Source organism: Lissotriton helveticus, chromosome 12, assembly GCF_964261635.1.
Source record: "Lissotriton helveticus chromosome 12, aLisHel1.1, whole genome shotgun sequence".
NCBI lineage: Eukaryota > Metazoa > Chordata > Amphibia > Caudata > Salamandridae > Lissotriton > Lissotriton helveticus.
In genome coordinates, this window is record NC_136073.1 from 770721931 (window position 1) to 770742586 (window position 20656).

General features: G+C 45.8%; 1 protein-coding gene across 1 annotated transcript in view; it reads right to left on the bottom strand.

Annotated features, from left to right (window-relative positions):
* Window positions 1-15880: 15880 nt before the first annotated feature.
* RBM8A (RNA binding motif protein 8A) overlaps window positions 15881-20656 on the bottom strand; it is a 53786-nt gene continuing 49010 nt past the window's right edge. The window contains exons 4-6 of the mRNA XM_078668485.1: window positions 19982-20118; window positions 19277-19413; window positions 15881-16373 (exon numbers count right to left, since the gene is read on the bottom strand). Coding sequence (XP_078524611.1) covers window positions 16328-16373; window positions 19277-19413; window positions 19982-20118 — 320 coding nt within the window. The 3' untranslated portion in view covers window positions 15881-16327. The remainder of the gene's footprint in view (window positions 16374-19276; window positions 19414-19981; window positions 20119-20656) is intronic.

The window sequence follows — 20656 nt, forward strand, 5'->3', positions numbered from 1 at the left end:
CTGTCCGGCGGAGCCGATGGGAATGCGGTCTGGGAATTGGAGGCCTGGATAACCAGGCTCTCGGGGTGGGGTGGGTGGACAGGAAACATGGGTCGCCCGGGGCCGGGTGGTGGCGTCTGGCCACGTTCCTATCTACGGGCGAACCGGTAGCGGGCTTGGACCAAGTGCCCAAAAGAACGTCGGTTAGGGCCTCATTAAACGGCAGCAGAGGCTCAGCTGAGCATGACTGCGGCTTAAGGACCTCGGTGAGGAGGTTAGTCCTCACGGCCGCGACGGGGAGCTCAAGGCCCAAGGCCTTGGCCGCCCTCATCAACACCACACTATAGGTTGCCCCCTCCTCCGTAGCCACGGTAGGAGGCGAGACAAAGCCAGTGTCAGTGTCTATACCACTGGCCTCCCCAAGTTCACCTGCCCAGTCCTCTTGAGACTGGCATTCACGTGCCAGAGGGTCCTCAGACCCCTCCCAATCCTCCTCATCACCCATCTCCTGGTACTCAGGGTTAGGAAAAGATGGGGGCGGTTCATGGAAAATAAATTCCCCGAACGGCGTCATATGCGGCGCACCGGCGCCGGGTCGAGGGAGGCGTCGGGGACGGCGCCGGAGGTGACACCTGAGGGGTCGGCGCCAGGGAGGTCGTCAAATCCACCGGCGAGGAACCGGATCCAGCGGGGCCCTGCAGCGGCGGGCCCGAAGGCGTCGGCGGCGTCAGAGCCGAAGCACCCGACGGCGTCGGGGCCGAAGCCCCCGACCCGCTAGGACCCCCAGACGGGACCGCTGGGCCCGAAGGCGCCACGGAGCCCGTCGGAGGAGAGAGAGACCTCATGGCCATGAGGAACCGCTCGATCTCCTCCGGCGTCGCGTTAGGCCCAGGGACCGTAGGGTATGAAGCCGGACGCGGCGCCTGCGACCACGACGGGGCCGCGGGGGCGGTGCCAACTGAACCCCCGGCCGCGTCGCGGGGGAGTCGGAAGAGCGATGACGTCTCTTCGACTTCTTGTGCTTACCTGACGACTTCGACCCTGAGGAGTGATGTTGACTCCCGGAGCTATGATTGCTCCGCTCCCGCGACCGGTCCCTCGACCTCCGTCCGGACCAGGACCTCTCTTGGCACGGGGCCGACTGCCCGAGTTCGAGCCACTTACGGGACCGCTCCCGTCTAGCCTTTGAAGTCAGGGCCCGGCAGTCGGAACAGGCCTTGTCGTCGTGGTCGACGCCGAGACAGTGGAGACACCGATGGTGAGGGTCCGTGACTGACATCAGCCGGTCGCAATCCTCACGGGGCTTACAACCAGGCATCCCTACCGGCACCGTTTCGGAGTCAAGGACTCGAAAAAGGAGATCAAAAGATCAAAAAGATATAGTCAAAAAGTGACTAAGGTACCACTTTTTCCGGATCTGCGCTGCTGGCGCGGAAAAAAGAAGAACGGACGTCAGCAGGGGGAGGCGGCGTCTAAGTACTCCGACGACGTCATCACGGCGCCGACGACGGACGCGGAGCCGCAGACGCCTACCGACGCGCAAGGGTACTGCTACGCAAAAAATTTCCGGATCCAGTCTGACGTCTGGGGATATTCTAAGGTAAGGAATCTAATACTAACGTGTCTCTTTCAGATGGCTTAACCCCTTCCACACTCATGACGAGCTGGGCTCGTCATGAAGTAGCCTCCTCACACGCTCATGACGAGCCCAGCTCGTCATCTTGTGTGGGATTTCAGATTTCTCAGCACAGCAGGGGAATATGCTGAGCAGCCATGGGGTTAAGAGATCAAAGTGTGAGACTAAACCTTCGAGTGTGTCGTTAGAGGTCTCACCACCTCCTACAAAGTATGGTCTTCAAATTCTGTGCATTTAATACCTTTCCTGAAACTGCCCTGCAAGCACCTACCTATATCAAAATGTCATAGAGCTAATATTATAAGCTAAGTACAGATTTACTATTCTTAACTCCTCAAATATTTACTCTGATGCTGTATAAATCTGCAAGGTACGTTCATATACTGGAAGCCATTATTTTGGCTAAGATTCTTGAAGGAAGATATCAACATCCTTGATATTCTGCCATACAACCAACCATCATCAGTCACTGAAAGTTTACCAGAGAAGCAAAGAAGGGGTTTTCATAGAAATTAAAAGATTTCCACGTTGCCAGCACTTGTGAAAATCCAATAAAGTGTATATTGACACCCATGCAAATTTCAGACATACCCCTGAAAATCTATGCTGATGAGACGCGATCTATCACCTGTACATCTTCTGCCCGATTGGCTGGTAATATTTGGGCAGAGCCCGTTAAATGTAAGGAATGTGTCCCGGAATAGATCCAAAAACGAATTCGATTTTGTCACATGGCTAACCACTGTCCTTTGATGACACCGCTGGAGCGGTCTGTCACATGTCTGGTATGTGCCTCAGAGGCTGATCGGGTTGTTGGGTAGTCGGTCAATTTAGCTGCATGCTTCTGAAATGCAGACTAGACTAGGGAAGAGTCAGTTATGTGTTAGGCTGTCAATAAAATAATGATGATTTTACAAATTATCAAGGAGTAAATGTAGCCCCGATTCTTGGAAATTATTTTTATGTGGGAAAAACATGTTGGTAGCCTGAATACTAGCATTTCAAACATTATTTTGGCCGAAATTGCACAATTGTATACTCCAATTTCACGCTCTGCTGTAGAATATCGAGTACTTACATAAATTAATTAGTTTTAGGTAAATTTTGTACAGAGATAATCTGCTTATCATATGGGTGAGTATTCAGGTTAGTTAGAGGTTTTGCACCAGCATTTGTTTTGAACCTGCGGACGTTGCATTTTATTAAAACTGCATACTGCTCTTATTGCTTGGAGGGCTACAAGTGTTTTTTTTAGCATCGGTCTACAGGCAGACTTATTGGTCTGCTGGTCGTACTTGTAGAATCCATGGAAGAGTCACAGCATATCACAAATGTTAACATTTTGCTACTGACATTACACTGTAGGTGAAGCAGCTACTGGATGGTCACAATTCTGCATGCATCGAATATTGGTAACAATATGCACCGACTCTGTGTCTAACAGGCAAGCCGGTCAAGACTTGACAGTGGCATCTTCCTAGGGGGTAAGGCCCAGCAGATAAGTCACGTTAGAACTGTTCCCTTGTTAAAGTGTGTTGGCCACGCCAGCATCAAGTCTCATGGCAATCATTTGCTTCCGATAGACCAACAGCTAGCCATGTGTGCCCCTGAAAGGGCAGTGTGATTGCAGCAGAGCCAGACACACATCAGCAATGTGCAAGTGAAAGGACAAAGGGGGTTGGATGACAGTCTCGCACTGACCAGGATTATACTTTATCCAATCCTGCACGGCTTCAGAAAAGAGGACATACTTGACTTGTGCTTCAGAAAGGTCAACAGGGCTATAAAGGGACCAATCATGTGCCAGACCTGTGCCTTTGAACAGCAGAACAACTAGTACACAGTCAGTCACAAGTCTGGCATCCCTCTGAAACACTGGAAAGACTATGGCATATGGGTGTTGGGCTCTGAAATGTAAGGAAGGTTGAGTAAGGTCCTTTTGCAGGTATCTAACATTAGCTTCAATTGCTGAACATGGAGACATTCTTAGGTCCTACCATCCATTTTGAAGTTGGCACAGTTTATGCAGATGTTGGAACCTCCTGGAGTTTTCCTGCACACTCTTGGGACTTAAATCCATAAGAACCTTAAAAGGCTGTGCATTCCGGTCAAGCAGTGTTCTTCAAATAACTATGTGCTGGAAGAATTATTAAGGATCACCTCCTTTCTCCATCTTCGAAACATCAAAATAACAATCCTGCGTCAGGTTTCCCCTTTCTTTACAAAGGCCAGTACATATTCAAATTTCCATGTTGAGAATTTGAATGCAAACAGCTATGTTCATTGGGTGTTCCTTTGAGGCAGTGGTGTATGTCTGCCTGGCTCCAGGTGGAAATCTCATGCCAAATAATGCCAACGTCTACTTATATTGATTACCAACAGATTGGCAACATATGTAAACATAAGAGTTGGTGTGAAACTTTTAAATGCACACAAACCTACCTTGACAATATGTTGGCAGGCGACATTGCGCAGGCAATGATAAGTCAAGACAATATAAAAAATAAAAAACCCTCCATACTTTTGAAGAAAACTGCTCGCCATCTGGAGAGCCACAATTAGATAAACTTTAAATCTCAAATCCAACAAACTGAGTTACAGTTTGCAGTGGGCAAACAAGACTCCGCAATCTGGTCATCACAGTAGGTCACCCCCTTTTCTTGTCCACAAACTCAAGAAATTAATCTTATTTTTTTATGAAACGCTGACAAACTTCTATATGCTTAGGTCCGTGGTCTCCATCAATTTCTTACACCTTCGACTGTACAAAAAAGATTTGCGTTCGATCCTTTAAACCTCCATTTTCTTATTGGCATGTTTAGTGTCTTTGTGGAAATTATACTTGCCTAGGCTGGCAAGTCTTTCTGAAGAGATGAAGCAGCGGACCAAAAGTTAAGTATATGGGGTCATTTATAGGATCAGGATCTCAGAACTAAAGCATGAACGAAAACTACACAAGCTTACTATTTCGATTCAAATCTTGTGTTGTCCATGGTCTCTTTTATGGTTCCATTCCTTTGTTTTTACCACCCTGTTTTCAACTCCCAGAGAGGACTTCTACTCTTATATGGTGCTGTACCTTTTTAGGTCGAGCTGGCCGTCCAGTGAAGCCTCTTTTGTTATCCACTTGCTGGGAATGTTGGACAGGGGATGGGCACGCGCAGGCGATTTCACCATGTGTGCGCGCACGTTCACCCACGCGCCGTGCACATTTCCTGTCCCAGATTCCCAGCAAGTGGATAACACACACACATACACACAGGCGCGCGTGCGTGCACACACACACACACACCCTCACTCCCCTCCACTCACCGGGCTCTTTCGTCTCTGCGCTGCTACAGGCTCCGTCACACACGCGCCCACCCACTCCCCCCCCACTCACCGGGCTCTCTTCTCGCTGCGCTGCTACAGGCTCCGTCACTCCGCCGCATCACCTGGCACACGCGGGGCTTCCCTCACTCATGGAGCCCCGCACTTGTCCTCGACAGCCGTCTACTTTTAATGGTACCAGACAAGTACGTCTGTTCTAGACGCACGAATCACGATCTGAGTTTCGCTAACGAGCATGCGCTGTTCTTGTTTGGTGTTTCCCCGGGCTTGTTTTTTTTTGCTCTCTCCCTTCTAGGCTTGTTTTCACCCTCTCTCAGATCTGTCTGGTTTTCATGCTCTCCTCTCTGCATCTTTGTTTTCCTGGTCGCTTGGATTTGTCTCTTGCCTCAGTTTTCCCCTTCTTCTGACCAAGGCCTTCTATGGATCTGAGAGCTGTCTGTCTGGCCTCAGCCCCTTCTCTGTCTGCGCCTTGCTTCTACTCTCTCGCTCTGTCTCTTCCTTCTCTCTCTCGGTTGCTTCCTCCTCTCGCCCTGTGTTTTTCCGCTTGCCTCTCTCTCGCGCCCGGTGTCGAGCTCCCCCTCCCTCCTCGGGTCGTCTGACGCCTCCCTGTCCCCGCGAACTTCCAGCCTTGCAGTCTCTTTCTTTCGTGCACTCCTTCAGTAGCACTCTTACCCCTGGACTCCAGCAATCTCTTCCGGAGCAGCCCCTGCACGTCTCGTGGTCCGCATCTTCTAAAACAACTCGTCTGGGAGCGAAGGAGGAGCGTAGCTGGGTGGGGGTTGGGGTTGAGGAGGAGTGAAGATGAGGAGGAGGCCCATGCAAGGTCCCACCCCTCCTGTCCAGCTTCAGCCCTCACACCCCTCCGGTTTCTCCTGTCAGGGGCGGCTGCGGTCGTATTATTTGCAAATCCCAACTGCCCAGTGCACCTTCGACGTGGTAGCACTTCCGCCATAGTTTTCGTACCTTGCATCTTGTACATATACCCAGATACGTTGTAAAGCATGGGCATAGTTGCTCTGGGCCAGGGTTCCAGCCTTTCAGGGGGCCCTTGAATCTGATAGAGGCAACTCTGTTCTGCAGAGAATCTTGACCTGATGACCATGAATAATTGTTCAATAAATTGTTTTAAATATAGTTTTCTTTAATTTATTTTCAATGTGGGTGATCTGCAGGAGCCTAATGCAGACATTTTGCAGAGAAATGTTGTGTATGTGTTTCGTGCAACATCTATAAAAAACAAGCATTTGCAATGCAACGGTTTCGCCTTTGGAAAAGTTAGAGCTATTGGCAATGTAAATGACAATGCCATTTATTTATCTGTTTTCAAAACCAACACATAAATACAAATTTTGTCATTTACAATGCCAATAGCTCAAACTTTTCCAAAGGCGAAACCGTTGCATTGTAAATGCTTGTTATAAACTGTTAATTAATCCATAAAAATCCACTTCCATTTTACTTCTAGACAGCTTAATTTGCATTCCGTCCTGCATGCCCACAGACCCCATATCTACCGCTCCAGAACAGGAAGTCGCTCTTTCTCGTACCTCTTCCTGACGTGGTGGAACAGAGAGGCATATTTACAAGGGCATTGCACCATAGGAACATCACCTTTAGCAACGTTCCTGTGGCTCAATGCCCTACTTCACATTTTTAAAATGGCACAAAGCCATTTTTGTGGCTTAATGCCGCTTTGTAAATATGGTACCCTTACATGCAGGTATCAGCATGAAAGAGGCATGCAGTGGGTGTTGCTGTGGGTGTTCCAGGGCAACACCCATTCCTTTTTGACACTGCCCCAGATTTACACAGATTTGTGAATCTGAGGCAGTGCCAAAAACTAACGCTATGCAAGAGCAGGCATTAAAATGCTGATACGAGGAACAATACTTTTATTTCTCCTTGTTTTGCTTTTTCTATGTGTCCTGCATTGTGCAGCACACATTGAAAGAGAAAAATGCTATGAAAGATTGTTTATGTACAAGGAGGTGTCCCTTCTGGCACATAAACAATTATTAAATTATGACCATCTGCTACATCCATGTGTGCTGCATTATGTCGCATAATTTGCCACACAATTTAGTCAACTCTGCCGCATAATTTAGTACTCCCATGCCTCATATTTGCAGTGTCCTTGAATATTTTGTGATATAGTATAAATGCATGAGCATGGCTCCAAGCAGCCTGGTTGAGAGCCAGCAAAGAGATGGCAGCAAGCAGCGTCATATCTTTGAAAATTAGATCACAATGAGGGGCATAATTGTGAGTGGGGCTGCGGTGTGGTTGCACCACGCAACGTGGTCATTGTGAGACGCAAGCCCAATATGCAATTTATGAAGCCATACAAAGCTTCTGTATGGCCCTGAGGGGATCCATAATCCAGAGTAATGCAACACAGCATAAATTGCTGTGTTGCGTTACTCTGCGCAAGGGAGGCGTTCCATGGGTTTTGCGTAGGTGTTCCTAAGGGACATCTGTGGATTTTGATGCTTTCTCATATTTACCAAAAGTGGTAGACCTGGGAATGCGCCAAAATGCTATGCCGTTCCAGGTGTGGCGTAGTGACGAGAAATATCTCCTATTTATTTCCTGCAGCACATATAGAAAGAGGAAAAAGCCTCAAGGGATCGTTTTTGTGCTGGAAGGTGCCCCTTCCGGCACAAAACAACCCTCCTTACAACGCAGGGGCCCTTGCACCGTGGCGCAAGACAATTGCACCATGGTGCCTGTGTTGGCGCTAAGCAGCCAAAATGGCGCCAGCGTAGGAACCAAGGCACGAATGCACCATATTCTTTCAAATAAGCCACATTCATGCACTTCTCCTGTGACTATGCCATAAATGTGGCCCCAATTGTATGTCCCTCGTTGTTATGCTGGGGCCAGTGGAGCCAAGGTGGGGCCGGGGCTAAGAATAGGTGTCAAACACCAATGCATATAACTGCAGGGGGGGTGAGGGCTGAGTACAGCTATCTGCCAGTGTTGTGCACACAGGTGGTACCTCTCCCGCCATGTTTACTACCAGCGCCGTCGGAATCTGTTGGCCCATCCTTGTGCTCCCTGTTAAAAAAAATCACCGCCCAGTGACATAGCTATCCGTTGTGCAGTAGGTGCAGTGGCACCGGGGCACACAGCCCGTAGGGGCCAATTGAACCCTGAAAGTTGCTGTACTTCAAGGCACAGGAGCAGACAGAGGGGGCATTTTGGCTAGCTTGCACCAGGGGCAATGGCAACCTGGCTGCCCTACTATACCAGCCTAAGTACGGCTTTTACTTTCAATAACTCTCTGGTCTTTAGACACTGGCTGAGGGCGACCACCCACCATGGCAGCCGTTGTTATACACTGACGTGCATTGTCGCTCTGTGGCCGCGCACGTCGGACACTGCATTAATGAGCCACCTGCCGGGAACTGAGCTCTGCAGACTCCTAGGTCCACGTGAGAACAGATTGCCCAGTCTGCGGCTTGCTTTGCATTCTGGTACTTGAAGTTCCCTTAATTCCATTATGCTCTCGGGATTACACATACAAGAAAGCGAAGGTTTATCCAAGGTGAGCGCTCCCAAGCATGGACCTGGGAAAGAAGGGAGCTCTGGTGGAAATACATGTGAAGTAGTTAGTGGGGTGGCACAGCTGCACTGTTTCCCGCGTCCATGCGTGATTAATGACTCCAGTCCAGGTCTTTTCTTTCGAATTCTGGGACTTGTGGTAATGTGTTATAATGGAGTAAAAGTCCCGGAATGTAAGGAAAAAACCCGGACTGAACCAGACTATCACGCATGGACTTGTGAAAGTTGGCTGGGATGGTGTGTGTGCAGGAGCACACTGTGCGTCTGCAAACTGTATTTTAGTGTAAAATTACTAAATGAAATATGATTCTATGGTATTGCAATTCAGTTTTGCCAGCATGAACCTAGGTTTCCACTCCAGGGTACTCATTTACCAAATCAGTGCTTTCTGGGAGTTAAAGGTTTAGTTTCCTTTCTTTAATCAAACTACAGCGCACGCATTATTTATAAGAGCGAAATCACTGCCCTGCAGAGATCTGAGAACCTTATTATAAAGGGATGGGCAGGGGCTGAGGGATAATCGAGCGATCAAGCGCCTTTCCAGAGCCATGAAGCGCCTGTTGCCATGTTCGGTACCCGTCACCAGCTTGTGGGAGGTGAGAACCGTGGGGAGTTACCTGTATAGTATTGTTCCAATGCCATTTTTTATTTTACGCCGCCAACTGCGCGTGTAGAGGTGATGGAACACAATGGACAGGTCTACAACGTGCTAATGAACTTTCCGGCGCTGTCCACAAGGGGGCATTGGCGGACACACAATGACGGCTCCAGTATGTAGAGTTCTGTCGGAGTAGTTGAGAATAGAGAATGAACACGGTTTTATGAGTGGGTAATTATGCGGGAAAGCGTTGTTATATGGTTTTATTGCTCGCCGGCCTCTTTTGCAACTCGGGCTGTGTACTTAGGACAGCTCGGTGGGTACACTGCATGTTATTGCGCGCAGCGTGTAAAATGAACACTACGGATTTAGTATTGGGTTTGATAGTGGTCACTCGTGACAAGAGTTTTTAAAGTAGCTTTATAGCGCAGTATGAGCATTGCCCGTTATTAATGCAATAAAAGTTTATATTTTACACCTCTCACTCAGCGCATGTGACCTATTTATGCCAAGGTGCTGCCTCCATGTGTGCCTAGGAGTTAATGTGCAAAGGCAGCGGATGTGATCGTGCATTTCCCGATGATGTTGCAGACTTCGTAGCGCTAGGAGTGATTTGTGCACATTGTGCAGGAGAAATGCTAAATGCTTTCATGATGTCAGAGCGACCCCTGTCCCCTGATGGGAGTCCCATCCCCTCCCCTGCCCATCGCCCCACCGAGAAATTACGAAAGAGAGAAAGGTTCATTTCAAGGTTTTATTATGTATCAAACAAAATAAAATCGACACATTTATTTGTGAGCAGCACAAAATAGAAAACACATGGTTTTGATCATGTCATGACAACAGTACCACGATAAATAAAGTGCATCTCTGCGGTTGCAACAACAGACTGATGTAAACAACAAAGTCTCGTGAGTCATGGTTCACACGGCATTGGGCCGCACGGTCGTGGTTTCAGACACAACACTTGTCTTGAGTCAACAAAAAGACTGCAAGAAGCCTTCTGCGCAGTCCTCCTTGGCTCTCGCCTGTAAAGTCTCTGAAAAGAGTGCACAGCACCATTAACTGTTCTCAGTAGTTCTTATGTTTTATACACTTCTGCCTGCTACAAGGCCAGTGTGCTTTCTGCTCGAGTTCTGCATTGCGACTTAACAACCTCTCCGTCAATCCAAGGCCAACTTCTCCTTGCCCAAAGTCTCCTGTGGGTCAGCCTGGAGGGCCTCGCCAGCTGCCAGGAGGCATGGGGGGCATCTCTCGCCCACACACGGTCATGCCTCACCGGATCCACCTCAAATCTGAACACATCGTTGGTGGTAATAAGACCACATCTAGCTGATGACACACCTCTCCTTGTCTTTGGCCTGGCCACCCCCGATGGCCTGCTCGCGAATGTACATGAGGTCGCTGTGGACGCTGGGCCGCCTGGCGAAGGGGGCCACTATGCCGTAGGCGTCGCCGCCATCTTTGATCTTCTTGCTTTTCATGGACTTCTTGTGCAGGATGTCGCAGTACTGGACGGACACCTTGCGGTGCAGGTCGGGGCTCATCTCACTGGGCAGCTTGGCCATGGTGAAGAGGGCCTGGAACAGTCCCGCCTACTGTCTCCTTGCACTGCAGTTGTTCCCTTCTGGGAAAGAAGACCCCGAGTGACCTGGTCTTTTCAATAATTTGGGGCGGGAGCAGCCAGGCAATGGATGAGTGACAAGTGTGCGCGAGTGCCTTGAGATGCGTGAGGGGACGGAATATGTAGTGAACAGCTGGCGAAATTGGATGCCATGTTTAGGGACAGTCTGCATTGCTACGATTCATTCCTTGTTAAATGCACTAATGCATGGAAAACCTCCTTGGGTTTAGGCTGTCGTGTTTTTTTAAGTTCTCTTGTTAATTTATATTTAACAATATAAAAGAACAGCAGTATTCGTGGTTTTCACGCTTAATATTTTTTAAACGTTTCAATAATGTTCCTTTATGTACCTTGAAAAAAGTTAGTGGGGGCCCAACAAAATGATAAGTTCAGCGTGTTTTTTGTATTCTTTTACTTACGTTTTTGCTACGCCGGCTGGAATTGATGTTACTGAGAGAATAATAAAACAAGTCAGGTCCCGGGCCGTGCTGTGATTGGCTGACGTCACGGGGGTGTTCCGGGCCGGCAGCCAATCACAGCGCGGCCCGGGAATGACGTCAGGGGGGGTGTCCCGGGCCGGCAGCCAATGACAGCGCGGCCCGGGACAAAGGGGCGGGACTTAAAAAAGTCCCAGAAACGCCCCCGATTCGCGTTTTCTGGAGAAAGCGTGATTGGCAGCCTCTGTCTCCCAATGGCTAGCCTCCATTTATGGAGCTAGCCAATGGTAGACAGAGGCTGAACCAAAGTACATATGCAGAATCATGAGGTTTCGCCGTGGGCGGGGCAACTCCTACGCAGTTGCCAACGCCCAGGGCGAAACCTAAAAAGTTACGTTTAGAATAAAACCGGACCTCCTATAGGAAAAGAGGAGGGGGGTCACTGAAATTATTTCCAAAAATATTAGTGGGATTCTGCTGTGTTACAATAATAAAAACACACGTCGCTATCCTCAATATTAGATGTAAACACATTTACATGCACTCTCAGTGACCTGGCCTACGCAAATTTGCTCTGCAACACTGACCGCTACCCTCTATGCCTCTACTCCACACCAAGAATGGTGATGGATTAAACCCAGATCAGTTGACTGGGGGTGAGTGTTTGATTTGTTCAAACGCTCCGTCCATCATCCCCTTTTGTATCGCTTTGTTCGCCCTAAGTGTGGCAGGGTATGCTCAGACGTGAGTCCCTTGTTCACTTGGCCACTGGATTCAAGATAGTCTGGCTGATGAGGATTATGAATCCGAAACCAGTCCCAGGATGCTTGTTTCCGGTCCAGGGAAGACTTAGCTTGGCAGTTCGGGCTGGACTGTTCCCATGAGGCACAGGGTCAGACTGATTTGCATATAGCCATGTCTGAACTGGGGTGGCTGAGTGAACTAAAGAATGGTGATGGATTAAACCCAGATCAGTTGACTGGGGGTGAGTGTTTGATTTGTTCAAACGCTCTGTCCATCATCCCCTTTTGTATCGCTTTCTACTCCACACCACTGCACTCTACTTTTCAACACTGCACTCTTCTCCACTTAACTATACTCCACTCTACTTCGCCACTGCACTATATGCCGCTGCACTCTACCCTGCCCCATTCTACTCTACGCCGCTCTACTGACCACTATGCCAATGTACACTACACCACTACACTCTACATTACTACACTGTATGCAAGTCCACTCTACACCACTCTAATCTACTGTGTATGACTGAACTCTACGCCACTGCACTCTATGCCTCTCTACTCTACTCTGCACCACTACTGTATGGCAATGCACTCTATCCCACTCTACTGTGCACACCTGCACTTTTTGTCGCTGCACCGTACACCCCTCTCCAGTTTAGGCCACTCCACTCAACACTGCAAAACTCCACTCTCCTCCGCACCATTTCACTCTCTGCCACTCTAGTATGAAACACTGCACTCTATATCACAGTAAGCCAATGTCATCTGCTGTGTACCACTCCGCTCTACCTCAGTGCACTCTGCCACAGCACTCTACACCCTGCACCACTCCACTCTACTCTACGCCACTTCACTCTACTCTGAAATAATCTACTCAACTGCACTCTATGTCACTGCACGCTGCACAACTCTGCTCTACACCAATGCACTCTATGCCACTGCAATCTACACAGCACCACTCTACGCCACTCTACTCTGTAATGTTCTACACTACTGTGCTCTACACCATTGCACTTTATGCCAGTGCAGACAACACAATTTCTCTTCAAAACCAATGAACTCAACGCTGCTGCACTCTACGCCACTATATCTACTCTACGCCACTATACGCTAGGCCACTCTACACCATTGCGCTCTACGTCACTGCACTCTATGCCACTCTAGTCCACTCTGCACCACTGTACTCAATGCCACTGCACTCTACACCACTTCTACTCTGCACGCCACTGCACCCTAGACCAATACACTCTACGCCATTCTACTATTCACCACTATTCTTCAACAGTCTACTCCATGTCAATGCACTCTACTCTACACTTCTGCACTCTATGCCACTGAATCTACTCTGCACCACTCAACTATCCGCCACTCAACTGCATTATATGCCAATCCACTCTACTCCGCTCTACACTGCATCACTTCACTCTACACCACTGGACTTTACTCTATGCTACTCTACACTTCTGCACTCTAACTGACACCATTCCACTCCACTTCAATCTACTCTATGCCACTACACCATGCAACTACACTTTCACTTCTGTTCTTGGATTTTCGGCACAATAAAATACACTGAACATAATCTTCACAAAAGTTATTTACAAAAGTTTAGGCTATTGCCATTATAAATTACAATAACTTTTATTTAAGTATTAATTATTTAAAAAAATTAAAAGTCATTGTTATTTTTAATATCAATACATGTAAGTCACGTAAATACAACACATATTACATTACAAATGCTATAGGTGTTACATTTGCGAAAGTTATAACTATTGGCATTGTAAATGACAAAGCTATTTCGCTATTTTCAAAAACAAAACAAATAAAAAATTTGTCATTTACAATAGCAATAGCTCAAACTTTCCTAATGCGAGACCTATTGCATTGCAAATGCTTGTTTATAATTGTGCCTGAACTAGAATTTTTTGTCTATTTGCATCAGTCTTCTCGAGGGCAGTTTAACATTTTGAAAACTTCCAAAACTCACCTGTTCAAATAACCATCCAGTCTAGTCCCAATGCCATTATGGCTTACCGTGAGTTGGTTTTCAGAACTTAAAAAATACAAACACTTTTTCTAAAATGCAACAGAGCATACAGATTCAAAGTGCTTAAAAATCTTGCAACTTTCACGACGCAAAGAAAACTGCACAGTATAACTATATGCCAGACGGAACCAGTCTGAAAAGAACAGGAAACGTAGCAGACATGCTCACAAATTGTAGCAGATGACGCCCATGAGGGAATAAAAACATTTTAAAAAATGGGCAAAAAGATATTCAAGCCCCAACCACTTGGTGGCAGAATTATGCATAACAGGTGAATCCAGAAGTGACTCGGGTTGCAAAAGAGGCAACAAGTTGAGCAGTTCCTAAGAGAGAAGCAGGCTTTATTGTGACTGTACCAGAGCAGGAGAAGGTACTGAGCAGGAGCCGGGTTAAAATGTGCATGCGTTTGGGATGGGGCAGAAGTGAGGGCTTAGAGGTGTGAATATACGTCTGTGAAATGAGATGAGTTGGTATGATTGACCAGAACAAATGGCCCTTTAAGTAATGGAGACATCGCTCCCCTTCAAGGAAGAGGTTGATTTAAGCTGCAGATGGGGAAGGTGAGGGTATGAGCAAGGATTGGATTGTGCAGGAGAGGAGCTAGACTGATGATAGCATGAACGTGAGGAACAGTTGGCATAATTGGTGGTTTGAAGGGCTGAAATACGAAGAGGCGACGAGTGCACAGGGTGGGCTCAGAGTACGAAACTGAGGTTTCATTGAAATCAGTGGACCAGTTATAGCGGGCATTTTACTTTGACTCTTGCAGTGTGTGCTGCGTACAAGTGGCTGATTCTAAGGAAAATGAAGGTGCATTATGCCTTCATCAGTTTGGTATTGGGCATACAAAAAAAAAATGGAAGGACTGTCCTCACACACCACAAGGTGTCATGCTTCATCATCGGCAGTCCTCGCTCTCTAAAAACCGCGTTTGGTAGAGAGCGGGCCTTCACCTGGAGACAGGGAGCCACTTCTATAAGTAAGTGGGGGCCCATGCAGGAAGGTGAGTGATTTTAGAAATGAATGCAACATCCACATGTACGCTTATTAAAGTGGGGTTTGCTTAATATTAAAAATTAAAGTGGGGACATGGGGGTCTAATACCCCATCCGTGTTGCCAACATGTTTCTGCCGTCATGGCCAGGAGGGTCAGGGTAGCTTCTTGGTGTGTGAACCTGTATTTCTTGGAGGCCAGCTCACCCTGATTACCCCGTAGCCTCTTGTTCCCTCCCTTAGTGAATACTAGGGTATTGTGTGTATATATACTGTGTACAAGTGGAACATGCTTCATGGGTTCCAGTTTTGATTAGCTTAATCAAACCCGAATCACCAAAATACAGTTCAAGGGTATTCCACTGGCACGTAACACGATGAACCTTAAAGGGGAGGGCGGTCATTTGTTGCAGTTCAAATGCTTTTTTTTATTTCAAAGAACTGTGGTATCTAGGTGTTGGTTATGTGCTGTGTGACTGTAGCTTGCATAAGTATTCAGCAGTCCTGACCTACAGATGGAAAAGGTTGAGCTTCCTTAACACCTAGGTCCTGGTGGCGCTTTTGTACATATGGAATAGTTTATATGGGTTTCTACATAGTTATATAAACTTATCAAACTTAACCTTCTATATGTGGACAGCAAATACTACCTTAACAAATAAGCACCACTTTGACAATTTCCCCATAAGTTTTTTTTTTTATCTAAGGGAGCTGCTGCTCAGCCTCAGACAAGGCGGCACAGCCAGTTAAATTATAGATGAGATTTGTCACAGCGCCGATGCTCTTATACTGTGTGCTTCATAACTGGTATTGGAACCATGCAACTACCCCGCACAGTTCAAAAATCCAACCGCTGTTGGGGCTTTATGTTGAGGATCCAGTGTAGGAGAACTTATCATACCGCGATTTACAGAAAGCAAAGGAACTAGGTAACACCAGTAGGCTTTATTCAGGATAGTATCAGGATATACAGGCCTCTACAGTAACAATTTGGAGGGTGTATCCTCCAGCAGAGCGGCTGTACATATATTCTCTTGAAAAACGAGGTTTTCCAAATCATTTTCCGTTTGTTCGTTGATAAACCAGTCTCCGTGAAATCAGCTGAATTTTTATTACATGAACATAAGGATAAACGAGCTCCCACTTTGTGGGCGTCACGTGTCTCTGCAGTCAAAGCATTTAAACATTACATAAAAAGCATCTGATGTGGACTGAATAAAAATAATAAAAATATAGCCATGTACAGTGGGAAAAAATTATTTCAGTACTGGCTGCAGCTTACACAAATATATGTATTTATTTAAAACTGAAGTCCCAAAAACGTGCACAGACGCAATTTACATCCACAGATTCAAGAGGAAAAAATTGATGGTTTAACGTCGTCTCCTTTCTGGTGTCCTGCTCCTCCTGCGTCCGCTCCTGAAAAAGAACAACAAATGTAATTTTGCGGAAAGCAAAACACAAAGGCAAACAAACACTTCACATTCAACGCCACAAAAACTAGGAGAAAAGAGTCACCCCTCTGATAATTTTTTAGGAGTAACAGATTTAAAAAATGAAAAAGATTGCCTGTTACACACTTTAAGTAATGTGCAATTATACTATAACATTGATTGTAGAAAAAAGACAAATTTAGTCAGGCAGAAACCGGGCCTCCCGCCACGATTATGAATTTGGAAATTTAGCACGAGATAAAAAAAATTCCAGGGTCAAAAAGGTCCAAACTCTAAGGAAAGAGCAGGCACACACCATATATCTTAAAAAAGAAAAATCTGATGGGACTGTTTTTTTTGTTGTTTTTTTTTTAAACAATGTAAGTGTCCCAACTGACAGTCCCACGACATTTTCTTTTCGTTCTCATGCAGAAAAAAACTGTGTCTAAACACTGCTATCCAGGTCTGCAGTGTCATACCCTTTATAAGACTGCAGGAGGCAAGTGATCAGGTGCTGTTTTTAAATAATGGTACAGGTCCAGTAGACATAGTACAGTGCCATGTTACAATAAATATTGTTCAATGGAGCACAGTCACTGTATAAGGACAAGGCTACTGGGTGACCAGTCGATCACTAGCTGCAGCGCAAAAATAAAATACCACAAGACTATAGCTTTAAAACAATGGTTTTGACTCACACACCCTTCTTATGCACTTTTCTGGGCAGTTTTATTTTAGAATACCAAAAGGTAACATGTCCCGTAAAGTATGTTCATGATATATTAAAGAAAACTGAAAGTACGACTGGCAAAGAGTGAACTAGTTAAGGAAATACAGGAAATAGCAACTGAAGGGATAGGACAGCAGGCAGTGAAATTACAATATTTATTGGAGAGTGTGAAGAAAAGGTTTGAGTTTACCATTTAATTTTCTAACCTCACCCATTCTTACAAAACTGATGTAAGGGAAAATCGAATGTATGACTTAAACGTGTTTGGTGAAGAACTAAGGTACTTTAGACTAAAGCTTGTAGTCACATTTGAAAAACAGGAAGCAGCACATATTGACAGGCAAATAAGTGCTGGATAACTTGTGTGCCCTTGAAACCGATCTGGCGTCTACCAGGTCTCACTTATGCCACGGTACCGTTTGAGGAGGGAGCCTCGGAAGCAGCTTGAGCTTGTACGCAAAAAGCAAGGGGGGAAAAACCTCCCAGAGCTGGCTTCATCACTGGGCCTCTGGCAATGAGTGATTGCATGCCCTACCAATGTGACTAACACATGATGACTCTAGACTAGTTGCTAGTAAATTCAAAGCATAAGAATCAATGTGTTTTTCATTAGCAACAATTTAGGATCGTCAACAATAATGCAAACCATGGAAAATGTGTCCCGTTCTAAACTACAATAGGGTAAGAGAGATGCTAGTTTAGCAAACAATCACCAATGTTTTGGAAAAGGAAAGAGTAAAACTAGATAAAATAAATCCAGGCATTTCTGGAGCACAAATACTTGCTGAGAGTCGTGTCATTTAAATAGACAATGTGAGGTTTTAGGCACCAAGATAAGTGTATGGCACCAAACAAAATATATGTTTTAAGTGGAATCAGTGATTTACCAAGAACTTTAGCAAGGCTTGAATGTTTTCAAGTACAAGTCGAGGAAGGAGCAGCAGCGTTATCAAATGCTATAGTTAACAAAGAAGACAATTTGTCCTTGCACTGAAACTTGCAAATGAAAGTTAACGCTGTTGCTAAAATGGCCATTTTAAAATCTGATGGATTAAAAAAAAAAAAAAAATGAACACTGAACCAGGACGTTTTTTTTCTTCAAGTAGGCAATGACGGGGAGACTCAAACGTTAATGGCATACTTCACCAGTGCGATGATACAGGTTGTATTGCTTTACAATTTTTCAAAAGGAGAAATTCTAGCTTTGTTAAAGTAAAAACAAAACATTCAAGTGTTTCTGATGGATAAAAGCGACAAGGTTTTTAAAATCAGGGGCCAACGAAATGGAAGTAGTGAGTTAAGTAATGTAGGATGTTCTACCTAGTGTTTCAGCCAAAAAGCGTTTACTTAGTCAGCATCAATAACAAGCCAAATGGCAAAAACAATCGGTTCCACCTGTGAGATTTATAGGCTTTAACAATGCCTTTTGGTGATGCTGTACAGCATCAGCAAATTAGTATGCAACATGACGAAAATGTAAAAATAAATAAATAAATGAATAAAAAATGCAGCCAAAAAGGTGCAGTGATGCTGTGACATTTTGTAAGAGTGTGCATGCATATTGACGCTTGCACAAACAGGCGTCAATGCAAATGCAGCTACAAATGAAGCAGGCGCCTTATTTTTTTTATTTACAGATTCAAGATTGAGAAGTAAATTAAAAAAAATAAGCAAAGGTGAAGCAACCGAAAGTGCATAGGAGGCTGGGAATGTGGCAGGGGGAGAGGCACATAAGAGGGTGAAACACAAGACAGACAGCAACATAGAAGATGGAAATTTGACACGGTGGAGATGCACACAAAGAAGAGAGCTGAAAAACACATGCACTCATCGAGAGATGAAGGAAAAAGATGCAAGTAGTTCCCTGAAAGTGAGCATCCGAAGCACAGAGACCAGCCAGTCCGGGAAATAGTAAAGAAACAAAGACGGAGGAGACTGACAACCACAACATGATAGCTGGGACAAGAACACCCACTGAATAAGAAGCCAGCAAATGACAGTGACAAAGCCAACCAATTGTAAGAACAAGATGGGCTGTAAGATCTGTAAATTCTAGGTACACTTACAATCAGCCTTTAGAGACCAGATAGCTTGCTCCATCTAGTAGACTTGAGCTAAAAAGGAGGATTATGATAGCACAGTTGGGAGAATGATCTTACCTTCGCTTTCCTTTTGGAGGTCCTCTGACAAAACCCCAGTCTACATTGATTGGCTGGCCCATTAAGTCCTGAGCATTGAGGCCTTCCATTGCTGCCAATGCCTCTTTATATGTTTCATATTCCACAAGGGCATAACCCTGCAACAAGAGTTTGAAAGAAAATTAGAGCAAACAACCTTACTGTGCCATTCCCTAACTTTTTTCTGGATTGTGACAGAATACTTAATTAACTATTAAACAAACTCAATTTTAGGATAAAACAGGAAAGTGGGCCAGCAGCTACAGTGCTAGTCTGTTAGTGCCACAGGGTGCAAACATTCAGTGCACATAAACTTTGCTTTAATTTTACAATTGTTGGTTCAGCAACTTCTTTCACATTAAGTGGGCCAAACATTTGTTTAACCCCTTCCGCGCTCATGACAAGGTCAGCTCGTCATGGGCGTTACCTGCGCTGCGCGCATGACGAGCTGACCTTGTCACGTAACGCGGGATTTTTGAAATCGCAGCGCGCAGCGGGAAAACCGCTAGCGCGCATGCGGTTAATAAAAAGATCAGTACTCTATCGAATTCTCCAAAGAGAACACACAAACTGCAATATCCCAATTTCAAGCTGTCAGCATAGTACATTCACCACACAATGTTCTAATGCAACTTGCATAAGCAGGATTATTATAACCTCTGGGAAGACATTTAATTTCCTTTGTACCTTCAGATAACCGGTTCTCCTGTCCAGATTCAAGTGAATGTTTTTGATCTCTCCGAACTCTGCAAACTTGTCATGAACATCCTCTTCTGTGGCTTCTTCATGAACACCAGTTACAAAAAGAATCCAGCCTTCGACAGCTAATGCCACATAAAAGAGAAAAAGGAAAGGCCTAAAAACTCATGTACGTGTCAATAATATGCAAAAAGAACAATTGATGGACAGAATGTTGAAGAATGTCAAACATTCACCCCAGTACAAAGATCTGGGCCTAAATCTATCCGTTTTTTTTGGCTCCCCATGCCATTCCAGTTGAAACCTAGCCATTCGCAAATCAGTCTTGACCCTGCTTCCCATAGAAACAGTCCAGCCCTGGTCCTCCCCGGACAGGAACCAAGCATCCAGGGACCAGTTTTGGGGTTTCACCCCTTATCAGCCAGGCTAGCTTGACTCCAGTGGCATGGAGAGCACGGAACCCACGTCTGGCATACCCATCCCACTCTGGTTGACAAATGCAAAAAGAACAATTGATAGACAAAATGTTGAACAATGTCAAACATTCACACCAGTAAAGGGATCTAGGCTTACATCCACTGTTTTTTGGTCCCCACGTTATTCCAGTTTAAACTGAGTGATATGCAAATCAGTTTAAGTGGCCGTGGGTATGCCAAGACGTGG